An 18,495-nucleotide genomic window follows, 5' to 3' on the forward strand; every position below is an offset into this window, starting at 1 on the left:
TTACTGGAAACAAGAAATGGCTGGTTGACTTTGACTCTGAAAAGAGGACAAAGATCAGATGTGCTGATGACAAATATCTTAATGCAGAAGGTATGGGAAATGTCAGAGTGACTCTGAACAATGGGAAAACAACATTGATTCAGAACGTGTGGTATGTACCTGGCATCAGAAGCAATCTGATGAGTGTGGGACAATTAATTGAGAAAGGTTTCTCAGTTACCATGAAGGACAATCTTCTGAAGCTGTACGACTGTAATCAGAAGTTGATTATGGAGTCAGAACAGGGAAGGAATAGAACATTCAAGGTGAATGTCAGAACTGCAGACTCAGAATGTCTTAGTGCAACAAGTGCTGAGAAGGAGAGTGAGCTATGGCACAGAAGATTTGGTCACTTGAATTTCAGAAGCTTAAAACATCTGAATTCAAAGAAGTTGGTACATGGAATTCCTGTAATTAAGAAGCCTGAAAAGTCATGCAAAGTTTGCATGGAAGGAAAACAACCACGATTGCCATTTGCGTCAGAAACTGCTCCAAGAGCAAAACATGCCTTGGGAGTTGTACATTCTGATGTGTGTGGTCCATTTCCAGTAGCATCGATTGGAGGGAATAAATACTTTGTGTTATTTGTTGATGAATTCACAAGAATGACATGGGTATCCCTTATTAAGTTTAAACACGAGGTGTTTGATGAATTCAAGAAGTTCAGAATGAAGGCTGAGAATCAGAGTGGTCAGAAGTTGAAGATTCTTAGAACTGACGGTGGAGGTGAGTATAACTCCAAAGAGTTCCAGAAGTTCTGTGAGGAGAATGGAATTGAGCATGAGGTTACTGCTCCTTATACCCCTCAACACAATGGTCTTGCTGAAAGAAGAAACCGAACTTTGCTTGATATGGTGAGAAGCATGCTAAAGGAGAAGAAGCTTCCTCAGAAGCTCTGGGGAGAAGCTGTTGCCACCGCAACGTATGTACTCAACCGATGTCCTACGAAGAAGTTGAAGGAAATAGTTCCAATACAGAAGTGGACTGGAGATAAGCAAAGTGTTAGTCATCTGAAGGTGTTTGGTTCTGTTTGCTATAAACATGTTCCAGAAGCCAGAAGACAGAAGCTGGATGATAGAAGCAAAGTGATGATTCTGATAGGGTACCACAGTACAGGTGCATACAAGCTCTATTGTCCAGAAACCAATAAAATTGAATTCAGCAGAGATGTGATTGTGAAGGAATCAGAAGTTTGGAATTGGGATAAGTCTCAATCTGACTCTGATGTTAGAACCTCTGAAGAAAGGTCAGAGTTTAGAATTTCTGAGGCTGGAGTAAACTCTGACGTTGATTCTGATTCTGATAGTGATTCTGACTCTGGAGAAGACTCAGAAGATGAAGGTGACTCTGATGATCCAGACTCTGATGACCCAGACTCTGATGGTAATCCAGATTCTGGTGGCAATTCAGACTCTGGAAATATGCCAGACCCTGAAGATGGTCAAAGCTCTGGAGGAAGTCAACCATCTGAAGCTAGAAACTCTGAAGCTCAAGACTCTGAACAAGTTCAGAGACCACAAAGAATCAGAAACATCCCCAGAAGATATGCAGAATTTGACATGCTGAAAGACACTGAAGTAGACTCTGAAGGAGAAGTTATTCAGTGTGCCATGTTAGTAGACTCTGAACCCATAAGTACAGAAGAGGCTCTTAAGCAGAAGCTCTGGCTGAAGGCCATGAAAGAAGAACTTGATGCTATAGAGAGAAACAAGACTGGAAGTTCTGAACAAGAGATAGCCAAGTTCAAGAAAGTTCTGATGAATGAATTCGAAATGACTGATCTAGGCAAAATGACATACTTTCTAGGGATGGAGTTCAGATACTCTGAGAAAGGTATTATTTTGCATCAGCTCAAGTATGAATTAGAACTTCTGAAGAGATTTGATCTGAAGAATTGTAAGATTGCTGTTACTGCATGCCAAGCTGTGTGGATTCTGAATCTATTGCAGGATCTGAAGATTAAAGTAAACAAACCTCTGAAGCTGATGATTGACAACAAGTCTGCAAACAATCTTGCCAGAAACCCAGTGTTGCATGGGAGAAGCAAGCACATTGAGACCAAGTATCATTTTCTGAGACATCAAGTTCAGAGGGGAGTGTTAGAAGTTGTACACTGCAGCACTCAGAAGCAGTTGGCAGATGTTCTGACGAAAGCTATCAAGACTGATCAATTTCTCAGATTAAGGGATGGAATTGGTGTTACAAGTTTTGATGGAATATGAATTAAGGGATGGTATTAGATTTAATTATTAGATTTAATTCATATTTAAGTTTGTTAGATATTAGATTTAAATATTAGATTTGATTCATATTTAAGTTTGTTAGATATTAGATTTAAATATTAGATTTGATTCATATTTAAGTTTGTTAGAGGCTTATAAATAGGGTGTCAATCATTGTAACTTTTAATCCTTTTTGTAGCCGTCATTCTCTTAAAAGAATATTTATCTTTTATTCTACCTTTGCACCAACAGTTTATAGGATTACAATGTCATGCTAGTTTATATTTTCAAATCTAGTTAACATATTGTTTGTAGGATTACAATGTCATGCTAGTTTATATTACCAAATCTGGTTAACATGGTGTTTGTAGGATTACAATGTCATGTTAGTTCATGCTACCAAATTTGGTTAACATGTTGTTTGTAGGATTACAATGCCATGCTAATATATTTTGACTTTTAGGGAAGGTGAATGAAAAAAATTAACTCAAGAAAGCGCAAACTATGAGTGTGATTCACAAAATGTTTATGTTTCTATGAAGAAAAAATACAAGGAGGATGAAACGGAAGTGAAAGCTGCAAACTTGTGTGAAAGACCCAGAATGATATCCATTCAAATTGTAACATAAGTTTGCAGCTCTCAATTCAGCTCCATCCTCATTTCATTGAGGATGTCATTCTGAGACAAGTAGATCATTTCTTCGTCTTCATTCTCCACAAATCTTTTCAATAAAATGTATGTTTATGAAATATTTTATAAGTTGATATGTTGTTGTTGTTCAAAATGTTTGTCTTGTTAATGTTTATTGACATTTTTACATGTCCTAGAATAAACTTGTTTTGTGCGGCTAGATGTGATTTAGTTCAACTCTAATTCTAGTTGAGTTTATTATATTATATATAGATTGTTTATTTCACTAACCCCTTACTGAACATGCATTCATTTAAATTGATTTATAAATTGATAATCTAAAAATTAAGTTATATTTGAAAACCAACTTACATCCGTCAATGTTTTTCTAATTGCATGCATCTTGCAATTCATCTCTCGCTCTTTAGCATATGGAATTTGATTCAATGCTCCAAGTTCTTCAAAACAACGATTCCTCATATTCTAGTTTATATTTGCAAAACACAAAATTTATTGAGAAATTTGGATTCATTGTCCTCGTTGTCATCATAACTATCATCATCATCAATTAAAATACTATTGACGATAGTGATGACGATTACTCTGAATTAGTCAACAAATTGATGCTTTAAAAAATAAACTTGAAGAGAAGGAACTGTTGTTTTGAATAAGTTGGGGCATTGAATCAAATTCTATATGTTAATGAGCGATATATGAATTATAAAATGCATGTAATTCAAAAAATAGTGGATCGTCTAAATTATTTTTCAAGAATAATTTAATTTCTCAAATTATTATCTTCTAAATTAATTTGAATGGTTGTATATGTTTATTAAGGGGTAAGGAAAAACAAGCAATCCACATATTTTATAATAAACTCATGTATACATACCATCATGGTTGAAATATATAACTGTGGTAAAATGTTAATATTATCCGTGCTTCAATTAAATTGTTGCTGCTGGATTTTGAACCCCATGACATATATATCACAACGGTCATTTATTATAACCATTATGATCGGTAGCGCACTACCTAATTTATCACTACGGTCAGACGCCCGTAGTGGAAAGCAACATACTTATAACCACACCCTACCTAACCACAGTTGGTTAACCGTCATGATATCCATTTTTCAACTGTGGTGAAAGGGTTTTTATGTAGTAGTGTTGGTATCAACATTTTCTCAAAATTCCAACACTTCAATTTGTCATTGGCTCCTCATGCTTCAATTGTCACTTTGGTAAATCTATCAATGTATTCTTCTTCAGATGAATGTTGCTGAGAATGACTATTGTCTTTGACTGACATCTTTGTGACTTAAATTTCTTAGTAAACTCATCACGTAACTTTCTCCAAAAGCTATGGATTTGTCTTCCAAAGTTTTGATCCAGGCCATGATATCTCCTTTGATGATTAGTATGAAAAGTTTTCATTACACCGCACTCCTAGCCTGGTGATAATCATGTATAATTTCCATAGCGTGTTTACTGAGATCTTTTGTCCCGCTATAGATATCTAGCTTTGGTGGCTTCTCTGAAGACTTAGAGATGATGTCGTTGATTATATGTTTGGTGAACAAATTGCTTATATGGTGGACATAAGCATGATAAATGGTATTGTGCTCGTTTTCTATTTGAGAATGGTGGGAGGAAGATCTCCTAAGACATGGGTCCTCATATGGGGTGTGACTGTTGTTGTCACGTCCAGAGTCATGGGGAGGAGAATTGTGACCACATTGATGACAATGATGTCTCTATGGCAAATCTTGTGCTCTTTTTGGTTGCGACATGACATCGAAGAGAATGCCCAACAATAGCTGTCCTGGAACACCACTAGCTGAGCTGCGATATGAGCATGGATTTTTAAATGATTCTCTTCGACACGAAGGTTGGGTGTGGGACTCGCGTTCTCTTATTGCACCATGAGTTATTTTTTGCATCGGGTATTCCCAACGAGGCTTGAAGTTGTTGAATATCATACAACAAATGTGGTATTGAGGATTGGGAAAACGGAAGAGGGGGAAGTTGATGTTACAGGGTAGGGAGCGAAAAAAAAATTGGTGCTGAAATGAAGGATTTAGAAGATACTCGCTCTCGAATAATCGGTCGGGAGATTACTATCAGACGTGGTTTCAAGATCGTTGAGGGATTGTGTTCGAAACTTGTGGATCTTGGTCTTGAAGGTATTATTTAGGCACAAGATTAAGATCAAGATCGAGAGTAAGATTGAAGTGAATTGTTGACTGAGTTGTCATAAAGTTAACCATTCGAAAAGGTAGAGAAAAAATTAATTATGATGATCAGAGTCGATAAAATGATTCGTGAAAATTGAACAAGTGAATTTAAGTGTTTTAAATTTCTATTCAGCATATAAAACAATTATAATTAGTAGTTTCATGTCAGTAAAACAAAATGTATTTTTAAGATAAACTATTTTCTATAAAATTATTAAACATTATATTTAAGACCATTAGTTAGTCTTACACTAAAACAATTTAGTTGTTTTGTTATCGTATTTGGTTGAATAATTAATTATGATTATTTTGGCCATAAATAATTAAATTAAACTATTAAAATCTGAACCAACATGTGAAAGCTCCCTACATCATTGAAATTTGCGCAAGCGAGCGAGACTTGTATGAGTCAGAATCAGAAAACCAACTGATTTTTCCATTTCAGAAAAAAAAATGGGTTGGGCAATAGCTCTACACGGCGGCGCCGGCGACATTCCATATTCACTTCCACCGGAACGCCGCCTACCTCGCGAAGAAACCCTCCGTCACTGCCTACAAATCGGTGTCAAAGCTCTCAAATCCAACATGACTCCATTAGATGTCGTTGAACTTGTTGTATGCATTCAATCATTCATCAATCATTCACTAATTATCACTTTCTTCTGTTTTTGACGTTTATGATAAAAATACTAATAATCATTCATCTAGGTTCGTGAGTTAGAGAACATTCCACACTTCAATGCTGGAAGAGGTTCTGTTCTCACCAACAAAGGGACCGTTGAAATGGAAGCTTCTATTATGGATGGTAACACTATGAAATGTGGTGCTGTTTCTGGTCTTAGCACTGTTGTTAATGCAGTTTCTTTGGCTCGATTGGTTATGGATCATACTCCTCATATTTATCTGGCATTTGATGGTGCTGAGGAATTTGCTAGACAACAAGTTGGTTTATTTCTTTTCTCATCTTTGCATCGACTTATTTGAGTTTATCTTGTGATAAAAATATTTTAGAGACTGTTTGGGTGAATTTATGGAATCTAAGTTCATAAGTTGTTTTGAACTTATTTAAATAAGCTCTCAAGGATAGCTAAGGTTATACAGAAAGATTATAGTTTATGGAGAAACAATTTGACTTTTATGTTAATTTATGTTATAGAAGTAGATTATACATAAACATTAGTATATGGTAAACCTTTATCTTAGAAGCACCTACTAAGTTGTTTATGCAAACAAGACTTTTATATCAATAGAACAAAGCATTTGTGTTTGAATCAGGGTTTTCTTAAGTTTTCGGAGGTTCTGTGTAGATTAACTACGCTTTAAGTGTGGCAAATCAATTAGGGGACTATTTTGTCATGGTTTAACCATGACAAATATTTTATAAAATAGATCATTTTTTGTCACAGTTTAAACATGTCAAATTTTAATTTTGCACACTCAAAGACGGTCCTGGTCTGAATAATTGTAGCTTGTGGTTCATTGTCATTTATGATCATGCATCCTTGTCCTTATTTTTCAGGGGGTTGAGACTTTAGATTCAAGCCATTTCATCACTCCAGAAAATATTGAAAGACTGAATCAGGCAAAAGATGCAAATAGGGTCCAGGTATTCGATTTTTCATAGGAACAGTCGCATATTTATGTTACATTAATTAATCACATATTTGATAGCTTATCTTCTTGACAAATATATAGATTGATTATACTCAACCAATCCAAAAGGATACTATAAAGAATGAAACAGAAACATCATTGGCTAATGGTGATAGTCAAATTGGAACTGTTGGATGTGTAGCTGTTGACAGTAATGGGAATCTAGCTTCTGCAACATCAACTGGTGGATTGGTGAACAAAATGGCTGGTCGAATTGGTGACACGCCCGTCATAGGTGCTGGAACATATGCCAATGAATTTTGTGCAGTTTCTGCAACAGGAATAGGCGAAGCAATAATCCGCGCGACCGTAGCAAGAGATGTGGCTGCGATAATGGAATTCAAAGGCCTTTCTTTAAAGGAAGCTGCGGATTGTGTTGTACATGAGCGCACACTAAAAGGAGCTGTTGGTTTGGTTGCTGTATCTGCTTCAGGTGAAGTTGCAATGTCTTATAATACAACAGGTATGTTTAGAGCATGTGCTACTGAAGATGGGTATTCTGAAGTTGCAATTTGGCCAAATACCAAAGTTGAGTGATTTAGAGAGTTTTCTGATTTGCAAACTTAATTTACTGTGACATTTTTGTTGATGATTAATGTATTTGCTTGTTATACATCCCTGCTTTGCTATTATTTGTCATATAAATGTTTAATGTATGCCCCTTATTTTAGAAATGTGTATACATACACGAAACTATGGTAATAGAATTCTCCATTTCTGAATCTCTCCTCATCACTAACACTTGCAATATGTAGAAAAAGAAAACTATATTTTTTAGGCAAAAGGGAAGTTGGATACTCCAACAATTATTTGATCTAGCTTTCATTAGTTAGTGGCGTGTCACATCACATGAATAAGTTTATCACTGCAACATAATTTGAAAAAGATTAATTTGAATAGACTAAGATATTGACCAATGATAGATAAAGGTGGAGAAAGCCACTATGGTCTACAAATCCTAGCCACGTAAACTTTAAATGCGTGACAGAACTACTTCCATTCTGTTAATAACATTGTCCTACTTGAGAGAAAGAAGTACGTTCCACCATAAAATGAAAAAACACTCTAATTTTTCCTGATTGAGTAATCATGTACAAAACACAGTTACTAAGCACAAAAGTACAGAATACCATACCACTAAAGAGAAAGAGTGGCATTTGGAGTTACCTTAGAGGATGAAAGGTGAGAATTACACGTTAAAATATATATTAAATTGACAACAAAACACATCTATATGGTTATGTTATATAGATCAAAATCAAAGATTGGAATTGCTATGCTGTAGTGGTAATTACTTTTTTCCGACGTTTTGGGTTGTTCCTTAATCCTTGTCTTGATTTTCTCTTTCAACCCATAAATTTTTTACCGATAAATTTTTTAGATTGAATCCCCCTAACCCTACAACCTCTACACAAGGGAAACAAGAGTGACAGAAGAAAAATAAATGTGAAAAAGGAGTAAAGTAAAAGAAAGTGAAAGCATGAGATAAAGAGAAAGGGGAGTGGATTAGGGATCCTCTCCTGCAAATGCAAGAAACTACAATCACAACATCATGCATTCACCATTCATTCAATAGTTCAAAACCTTTAAGTGAAGAATGAAATGTTCATATTTTAAATGAGTCATATGATCTTCATTTCAAATCATCATTCAATTTGAGTGTTTGAGTACTATTTTAACTGCAATGAATCAATTTGGTCAAAAACTCCCACATGCTAATCCAAACACAAGCAAATGATGCAAATTTCTTAAGAGGCAACCACACCCAACTCAAATATTGTTTGCTTTGGCTTGGTAAAATTAACCAGTAGCAAGAAGTAGCTATAAGATTTCATTAAAACGTTTCATTAACGCAATAGCTAGAAGTAGCTATAAGATTTCATTGAAGATCCCGTTAACCAGTAGCAAGAAGTAGCGATAAGATTTCATTAAAGCATATCAAGAGAAAAAAGAGAAGACAAAAAAATCTGTTTCCATTCGATTACATTGCTATTTGAAAGAGCTGATAAATTATTACAAGTTTTTCTAAAGAACAATCATTCTACTACTTGCAGAAGGGGGAAAGATAGCCCCACCAGCCAAAAATGGATTTTCCCACATATCTTCGCCTAATGCATATCAATTTTTTTCTATTGTATAAGAAATCATTTCGTTCTCTTTCAATTCTGATTTAAAAGAAAAGCAAGAAAAGAAAAAAAGAAGGGTGAAGGAAAAAAATTCCTACCACAGTCAAAATTTTCTACTTCTTACTCTGCAGTAAGGCAACCACCACAGATCAAGAGTTTAAAATAATCTGAGATTGCATAATCCATCAGAAATCTAGTAGTGCATTTCAACTCAGGACGCAATTTTGAAGATGAGGGAGACTTTGATTTATGTACTTGTCCCACAGTGGCTTATACCTGCCTATGGCTACCTTCAGCCAAGGCTTCATGTTCCCATTGAAGTGAATAACCGCAGCACTTTCAATAAGGCGGTTGTCAATATTTAGGTCATAACCCAATCCTAAAACATGCCATCTTCTGTCAAGTGGCTCTGTCAAACCATAAAAACTCAGAAGAGCAGGAGGAAGTGTGCCCAACTTCCAAAGAGTCCTATCGGCATTCTGCTCCTGCCAATAATGATATCTAGCGGTCACATTAGTCTTCCTCCACGCCACCAAGTCAAAAACGTTCATACCAAATGCCCATGCGCATGCCTGTGGATCAAATCTCGAGCTTATAATTGAACTTGAGAAGTTGAGATACTTGTAATACCGATGAAATGCTTCAAGACAAGTTTCAACTGCACCATTCACATTCCCATGCAAATCCAGTGAGAAAAGAGGGGTCAGATCTTTTTGGACAACAAGATCGTCATCCAGAAAAACAACCTTCTCAAGTTGTGGATAAATCTCGGGGATATAAAACCGAAGATGATTCAATAAATATAAATACTTAGGATTCCGAATTTTGGGTTCAGCGTTTACATCATGATATAGCCCAAAGTAGAAGGTTCGCGAGTCAGGATTGTGGAGCTGTTTGACAACTGGAGAATAAGATGCATTCAACCAATGGAACTCCTCAATATTCTGTACCTCTACGGTGGCTCCTTTAAAGTCATTACTAAGGAACCATGCTTGCATTGCTCCGTAATTGATTCCATTGGTGACAATGTGAAAGACCAATTGCTTCGGATGATCCGCATTGCAGACGGTTGAGTTAATAACTACAGATGTTGCCAGTACATTGTCTGAAAATAAGCAGAAATGATATAGATTGTTGTCCGTGAGCCTTGGGGAGTTTTTCCTTTCGTGTGAGAGTTCCCGTAGGGATGGCACCTTGAGCCAGTCAGTCACGAGTTTCACATTCAGGCAATGTAGACTCTTGGGTAGTGCTTCAGCTGCTAGTTGACCAAACACAGCGCTTTGAACTGTTGCTGCATTGGCACGCTCTTCAAGTGCTTGAATATGAGATTTCATAGTCACTATTGTAGTTGCAATGTCATAATGGATATCTTGTGCCTTAAAAATTAGAGCAGTGAGACTTTTAATAATCGGCTCTGCTTCTTCTAGCGTGACAGGCTCCCCAGTCATGGCAGCTTTTGAAAGCAAAAGTTGGCAACTTCTGATCTTTGAGCTAAGCTGCCAGGCAAGGTGAAGATTATTATGTTCTTTGGCAATAACCACATAAGCCTTGGCCAGAATCATCTGTTGCGCTAACTGCCGAGAAAATGATGTTACACTTAAAATTTCTTCAGTAAAATTCAAACTCTCTTTGGCAAAATGTTCAACTCTCGCATTCCTCTCCTGCAAAGGAAAGTCACCTCCTTCATAAAAACCCATAATGTTGGAAACAAAGGAATAACTTTAATGAGAAATAAATGACACCAACCAACTCAAGAATAATGACGGTAATTCAGTCCTATTACTTGCAAAACATAACGTCACAGCAGTATGAAGAAATTTCTCCAAAAAGAGTGTTAATAGCATTTCTCAATAAATTTTACTGAATTATTGAAAACAAATTAAATTTAACACTGGATAACAACAAATATTAACAAATCACAGTAACTTAACAGTTGCAACATAATGATGAAAATAAATTCTGGAAATAGGTCAAATGAACAGAAGAACGTGATAAACATAAATGAAAATCCATGAGAAATTAAGCTAATAAGTCCTTCACCCTAGGAAATTAACCTAATGACTTGATGTGATAAAGAGGATCAAGACTTTTTGATCCAAAACGAAAACAAATACTAGTATAACATCAAATCAGAATCCGAATAAAGATGAAAATGAAACGAATAGAGGAGTAAGAATGAGTAAAGTAGGAGAAAGTGGCGGTGGTACTTACGAGCAAAGAATATTGAAGCGGATCTTGGTGATGATTATGTTGAATGATGAACAAAACGGTAGCGAGAATGAAGGAGAAAGCGAGAAGAAGGCAGATCCAATACGATAACCTCCGTCTAACCGGGCGCCGATAATCGGCAGCCCGTCGTCGCATTTTTCAGTTCACGGCAGCGATAGAGAAGAAAGCATGAAACGAGTGTTGAAGATGATGATGAAGATGATGAAAGAGGTGCAGATTTAGTTTAGTGTATAATAATAATAAAGAGAAAGAGATAGATGAACTGCGGGTTGGTCTATTCTATTCCGTGAGAACTCTGAATTGAATCGAAGAAAGGGAAACATGCCTTGCTGTTGCGACTCACTTCTTTCTTTTTTTTAATTATTGTTAGTAAGACGGAGATTATTATTAGTCCGTTTCCTAAAATAAAATATTTTTATTGGTATAATTACAACTATTAATTTATTTAAAATATTTAATTTTTGTTTTAACTATTTAAAAAATAATACAAATAGATGATAAAACTTTTTACATTGATCATACATAATAATTAATCTCTTAAAAAAATATCATTTTCTTTTTTTCAATTTTATTTTTTAATTATTTTTACTACATTATTTTCAAACCATTATATTTTTCTATATTTAAAAATGAATAACATTTATTAATAATCTTTTAATTACTATTATAAGTTAATTTGAGATTTTTTTTATTTATCAAAGGTATCTAATTTATATAAACCTGATATATCAATAGCTAAGTAAATTAAAAAAGATGAATTTATTTTTAATAATAATTGGAGGGAGTATAAGGTTAATTTAGTGATTTTTAATTTACTTTTTGATCATTTTTATGCATTTTTGTTAAAATACTCATTTTTAAATTGTAGGAACAGAAAAATTAATTTGTAAACTATTCTTAATATCAATTTTGAATTTCATGAATAAAGAAATAAAATAGATCTAGAAACTTGATGTGATGAAACCCAAATAGAAGATGCCGCCACGTGATTGCATGTGATTTCTTATGACATGCCATTACCTTCTCAAATAAATTTCAGATGATATTATTATTAAATATAATTAATCTATCTTCTTATTATTTTATTTATTGTTTTTTGATATATATATATATATATATATATATATATATTATATATATATAGATATATATATATATATATATGTCTCTGTGTGTAGGACAATATTATAGTCAATGCAATATTGTATGTGATGAGTTTTATATCACTTCTTATTTTAAATCATTTAACTTTTCAGAAGAATATTATCTTTGTTGTTTTTGAAAATTGATCTTATGTATTGATATTCATTTATAAAAGATACATTTAAAATTGTCTATTATTAATGAATCCAATTTATTTCAATTTTATGATTACATACAAACTAATTATACTTCAATTTATTTAATACATTTTACATTTTTATTTTATTATATCATAAAATATAATTGTACTATAATATTTAATTTATTACAAATCAAATCAAGTTATCACAAATACAGATCACTAATTTTAATTACTTCAATATTATTCTTTGACCTCAATATTTTATTATTACTATTAATCTTCATAAATTTTTAGCCGTGTAAATTTTTTATTACTATTATTTTTCATATTTATTGATTATAAATTTTTTATTTACTATTTATGTTTGCTATTATGTTATAAACAATCAATTATATTAATTAAATGTTAATTATATTTTTTCAATACTTCATATTAATTTATAAATATTGTAATCCAAAAAGTGAATCAGATAGTACTCAACAATAATTTCCATAAAAACTTCTTCTGAATTAAATGTGATTATTTTAAAACTTTATCTATTATTATCGATTTTTACCATTATAGTATATATCATAATCATATTCATTAAATGTGTTTAAACATTCTTTACATTTTGAATGATTTTTACTATTATTTTCTGGAAAACAGGTCATAGCCACTTTGGTAAGGTAACAAAGATAATAAACGCCAATTATCAATTATCTTTTGTCATTTTTATTTTTAACTTTTTTAGCAAACCAAACCAACAATGTATTTTAACAAACAAATACCATCATCTTACAGAGATGGAGTGTTCAAACAGGTCATGGAATATTAAATCACCCATCACCCAAATTAAACTTATACTAAACCATGCATCACAAAAATAAACTTAACACAATTTTAAAGTAGAAAAACTACTACCACCGGCTAATTCCATTTAAATCCATCATCGCTTAATTAAAAAAACAAACATAACATTTGCATGAGGTGTCATGCTAAAAGACAACACATCTTCATCTTCAAACTTCTGTTCTTTGGAAAATTTGTATCACCTATGGTCAATCTTTTTCTCATATAAATCCTATACAGCTCTATGAATAACACTGTTATAACCCTTTCGAACTTTTAGATCTATCATCTTTATCAAGTCTTGCTTTTCACCAAAATATTTCTTAGATGTGTCTATTTAGCTGTGCTGCAAAAATATAAAAAATTAATGACTTTTTGAGTGTAAATTGTATGGCATATTCAGTTTAAATATAAAAATATCAATGACACTTACCAACATTGCTATCATCTGCTCAATCTAACCATCCTTTATGAGAGCTTCAATCTTTTTGTCTTGCTCTTCATCCAAGTCTTTTTAAATTTTACACAATATGTACTCATGTCTTCATCGTGTAACTACAATACTGTTATTAATCACATATTAAAGCTTTCTATGCAATTAAAATACAACTACCATACATTGTAAAAAAACAAGACAACGGTTTACAAAGTAACAACTACACAAAAAATTTAAATCAGTTTCAAAAAACTTTACGCAAATTATGGTATAATTTTTACATTTCGTACGAGAATAGTTAAAAATTGTTTTAACAAAATTATTAAAGACTGTATAACACAACATAAAGTCAGAATCTCATCAATCCATTAAGGAAATGACAAAACTCAATATCTCTGCAGAAATATGGTTTGAACGATTCATGCTGACATGACCAATAATAACATTTAGAACTCACATACAACTATTATCACAAGACATATTTTCCAGAAGAATATATTTCAGAGACGTGGCTAAACATTGTTTGATTCCAACACTTTCATGGTTTGAAAGTTTATCATATGAAACTCTAATCCGCATAATATATAGGAATTTTTTGGGCTGAGAAATGGGTATTAACCCGTAGGCCTGATGAAAAAATACAACACATGTATGGAAAAAGTTGTATTTGGTCGAAAACAACCTCAATAACACAAAATAAGTTTGGATAAATATCCATATCAATAACATTAAAAGTCGTACTTGGTTCAAAACAATCAATATAACACACAACTGAAATATATCCTTCATCTATCATGTTTCCTTGGCCATTTTACTAATGGGGCATGAACATCTTAGGTCCTTTTTCGTTGGTGCATGACCAACTGAAATTCTTGACCGTGGGAGTAGGTTATTTTACAAAATAGATAAAAGAAAAAGTCGTCTCCAAGATCACAACAAAAAGATTTCAACGTTTCTATTGGCAACAAATTATGTTCATGTTTGGTTTTCAAGGAGTTATCATTTTTTACAATGGTATTCAATTCTCCGACTCCATTTTGGTCTATTTCTGTTGTAACCGTAGAGTACAAGCAAAGTTTATTTATGTTGTCCACCAATAGGCGAACAGATAGGCTAAGTCGGCAGACAAATTGATATTGGGTGGGATAAATAAAAGGTTAGAAGAAGCCAATGGGCTCTGGGTTTAACAACTCCACATAGTATTATGGTCGTATCATACCACCCCACATTCAACCACGAAGGAGACTCCATTTACAATGTTATACAACGCTGACACCATGCTTCCTATCAAAATCAACACGCCAACTTAGAGGAGTTCTAAAGTCAGTGAAGAAGAAAATGAGACAAGAATTAGATGTCTGACTAACCTGATTAATAAAACCCATGATGTCCCCCGCATTAGGGAATTTGCCTCCAAATAGAGGTCGGCTAGAAGCTACAACTCAAAATTGGTCCCAAGGGAAATGCAGGATGACAACCTCATACTCAAATAGGTAATTGTGTTAACCCAATTAGGGAAGCTATAGCATAACTGAGAGGGTCCATACCACATATTCCATAAGTTACCCCATGGAGCCTACAAGATTGAGGAGCTAAATGGACTACTCATCCCAAGAACATGGAACTCAGTAAACTTGAGACGCTATTACTCGTCAATGTATGAACTCTCTTTATAACCATTATATTACTATGTTCACATAAGATAGACCCATTTCTAAGTTCATGTAAATGTTGACTACCAATAGAAGATCCATGTCGCCCTTGGAGACAATATAAATGTTGGATTTCTAATGGAAGATCCTTTTCGCCCTCATTAGCAATGTGAATGTTGGAAATCCACTAGGAGATCCTTACCTGCCCTCAAAGGAAATGTAAATGATGGACTTCCACTAGAAGATATTTGTCTCACTAAAAGGAAATATAAAAATTAGAATTCCATTGAAAGATTCTTGCTACCCTTAGAGGTAATGTAAATGTTTGACTTCCATTGGAAGATACTTGTTGCCCTCAAAGACAATATAAATACTAGATTTCCAATGGAAGATCCTTGCCGCCCTTAGAGGAAATATATATGTTGGATTTCCAATGGAAAATTCTTACCACCCTCAGAGAAAATATAAATGTTGAACCTCCCCTAGAAGATCCCTTCAGCCCCCAGAGGCAATATAAATGTTGAGCCTCAAATAGAAGATCATTGTCGCCCAAATAGAAATATGGATATGGAGCCTACATAGGTTCCCAGACATAATTTTACTCACAATTACCCTTTTTCCAGACCATAAAACATATCATGTATTGGATATGTTAATAAGCAAGAAAATAAGTAGCTAAACTTAAAAATCTTGCCTGAGGGACTCGACTTAAAAGTCTTGCATGAGGAACTCAACTTAAAAGTTTTGTAAGAGGGAATAAACATAAAAGTCTCACCTGAGGTACTCGGCTTAAAAGTTTTGCCAGAGGGACTTAATTTAAAAGTATCTCCTAAGGAGCTTGACTTAAAAGTCTCCCTTGAGGGACTTAACTTAAAAATATCATTTGAGGGACTTAACTTAAAAGTCTCGCATGAGGGACTCAACTTAAAAGTCTCGCCTAAGGAAATCGACTTAAAAGTATTGCTTGTCGGACTCAACTTAAAAGTCTCTTATGAGGGACTCGACTTAAAAATATCTCTTAAAGGACTCCACTTAAAAGTCTCGGATGAGGGACTCAACTTAGAGTTTTGTAAAGGAACATGAGACTAATCATTTCACCCTTTACAAGACCTAGTGTTTGAGTGAGTGTATACTAATAATTTCTTTTTCCGTTTTTGTTCTTCTGGAAAATTTTGGTCTTATTTCCATCCTCTTTGTAATTTTTTTCTTTCCTTTAATTTTAAATTTTTAATGTTATTTAAAAAACTGATAGGTTCCAACGATAGACTATTTTATATGAGAAAAATTGATTGGGAGGAGATAACTTTTATTGTATGTTAAAATAATATATTGTAGAATGATGGATTGCAAGAAAGAGAACATTAAGTACTTCCCCAATAAACGAGGATAACTTCCATGGAAGATAAGGAATATCTCCATAAAATAGGAAGGAGAGAACCCTAATACAAACTTGTGGCCCATAGAGGAAGCAATGGTGTGGAGAGAAGGCATAACCTTCCATTTTAAAACCTAAGAGTGTGTTTGGATGAAGTAATTGAGAATTTTTAAGGAATTCAAAATTTTAAACAATACAAATGATTCAATTGAAATCCATTTATTTTAAATTCTTTTGTTTGGATGGAGTATTAAAATGATTCGTTGTTAAACTTTTGGGATCATTTTTATAAATTTTAAAAAATTTGGGTCAAACTTAAAAGATGAAAAATAGAGATCAATTTGCCATTTTTGAAAATTTAAAAGGACCAATTTGTAAAATTTGAAAATTATTAGGACTTATTGCAATTTTTGAAAATTTTAGGGGTGAATTTGAAATTTTCGTAAAATATAAGGATCGTTTTTCAAAATTTGAAAAATTAATAATAAAGAATTTAACATTTACATTATATAGAGTGAATAAGAAATTTAAGATTCTTTACTTTTTGATGTCATTTTAAATTTCTTAAATTTAACATGAATAAAATACTCCATAAATTTACATCATTTTAATAATTCTCCATATTTTTTATTCAAACAATGAATTTTGATCAAGTCATTTCAAATTCCCTCAAAAAAATACTTTTCCTCGCTAAAATGTTTAATCCAATCCAAACAGACTCTAACATCTCAATGTTTAAATTTAACAACCCTGATATATTGGTACATTCCATCTCAACATAACATGTGTTGTATTATTTAGTGTAATTCAATTATGAAAGAGAATTTCTTAATGCATCCTATATATTTCTTATCCAACACGCGAAAATACATAATTTCCCCTAGATTCCAGAGATGCATCTCCGAACGCACCCAAGGCTCAGTTAACATTAAAATATTCCAGAGATGCATATCCAGAATATTTTGGAGGTTAAATTGCACCAGATCATTCTCTTTCCTCATTTCTCATTTTGCTCAAAATCATATTCAACTCTCTCAAAACATTTCTCATCACCAACTCAAAAATCAATCAATGAAGCTCAAGAGAACTTCAATCAACATCAGAAACGTCATCCAACCCTAAAGGAAGTGATAACATGAAATAATATCACATTTTTGGACTCGATTTAATTAAATTATATTATTATTTGTTTCAATTTATTTCATATTATTCGATATTACGTGGTATTTTCCCTTCTATTTGTCTCAGGTAACTTATTTGAAGCATAAGTGAAAAAGGAAGAAAAGGGGGTGCAAAAAGAGGATGAAAGCAAATTCCACTAAAGCCCAGCCCACAATTACAAGCCAGAAGCGCTGAAGCTGTGACGACCGCCACACAAGCTGTGACGACCGCCACACAAGGTGTGACGAGCGTCACACCCCCTGCTAAGTGTTACGAGCGTAACACAAGGTGTGACGAGCGTCACACCCCCATTCCTATATTTTTGGGTTTGACACGTAACAGAAGCAACGGAAGCACGTTCCTCCTCTTTCTTCGCTTGACCAATTGACGTGAGAAACCTACCAAAGGGAAACGGTTACAGATGAGAGTAATATAAATAGAGCCAAAGATCCAACCCTGGAGCTCCCGGTCTCGCTTCTTTTTCCGCAGTGCAAGCATTTACAGCATTAATTTTCTACAGCTTTCTATTATTAGCAATTTTTATTTCATTTTCTTTTCCAGTCAATTTTCAGAGCACTTAATCAATTTTTCACACAATAGTTTCTACACCGGAAATTAT

At 33.6% G+C, this 18,495-nt stretch overlaps 2 protein-coding genes across 2 annotated transcripts; one reads left to right on the forward strand and one right to left on the reverse strand.

The window, feature by feature from the left end:
- Positions 1–5,425: 5,425 nt before the first annotated feature.
- LOC127073702 (isoaspartyl peptidase/L-asparaginase) lies at positions 5,426–7,503 on the forward strand. The gene is made up of 4 exons (XM_051014892.1): positions 5,426–5,743; positions 5,837–6,070; positions 6,648–6,734; positions 6,824–7,503. The coding sequence occupies exons 1-4, from the start codon at positions 5,582–5,584 to the stop codon at positions 7,316–7,318; spliced, it is 978 nt and encodes a 325-aa protein (XP_050870849.1). The 5' UTR covers positions 5,426–5,581; the 3' UTR covers positions 7,319–7,503.
- Positions 7,504–8,734: 1,231 nt separating this feature from the next.
- On the reverse strand, positions 8,735–11,497 carry LOC127073703 (hexosyltransferase GAUT11). The gene is made up of 2 exons (XM_051014893.1): positions 11,119–11,497; positions 8,735–10,568 (listed from the first exon to the last, which is right to left on the reverse strand). Exons 1-2 carry the CDS (start codon positions 11,269–11,271, stop codon positions 9,114–9,116), a joined length of 1,608 nt encoding a protein of 535 aa, XP_050870850.1. The 5' UTR covers positions 11,272–11,497; the 3' UTR covers positions 8,735–9,113.
- Between the last annotated feature and the right edge of the window lie 6,998 nt (positions 11,498–18,495).

The sequence above is a fragment of the Lathyrus oleraceus genome, chromosome 4 (assembly GCF_024323335.1).
Source record: "Lathyrus oleraceus cultivar Zhongwan6 chromosome 4, CAAS_Psat_ZW6_1.0, whole genome shotgun sequence".
In the NCBI taxonomy this organism is placed as follows: Eukaryota; Viridiplantae; Streptophyta; class Magnoliopsida; order Fabales; family Fabaceae; genus Lathyrus; species Lathyrus oleraceus.

Coding starts and splice junctions, on each gene's coding strand:
- LOC127073703 (XM_051014893.1), bottom strand. CDS start 11,271: ATGCGACGACGGGCTGCCGATTATCGGCGCCCGGTTAGACGGAGGTTA. Junction 10,569..11,118: donor CGCTTCAATATTCTTTGCTC/GTAAGTACCACC, acceptor TTTCCTTTGCAG/GAGAGGAATGCGAGAGTTGA.
- LOC127073702 (XM_051014892.1), top strand. CDS start 5,582: ATGGGTTGGGCAATAGCTCTACACGGCGGCGCCGGCGACATTCCATAT. Junction 6,071..6,647: donor AGGAATTTGCTAGACAACAA/GTTGGTTTATTT, acceptor CTTATTTTTCAG/GGGGTTGAGACTTTAGATTC. Junction 6,735..6,823: donor AAGATGCAAATAGGGTCCAG/GTATTCGATTTT, acceptor ACAAATATATAG/ATTGATTATACTCAACCAAT.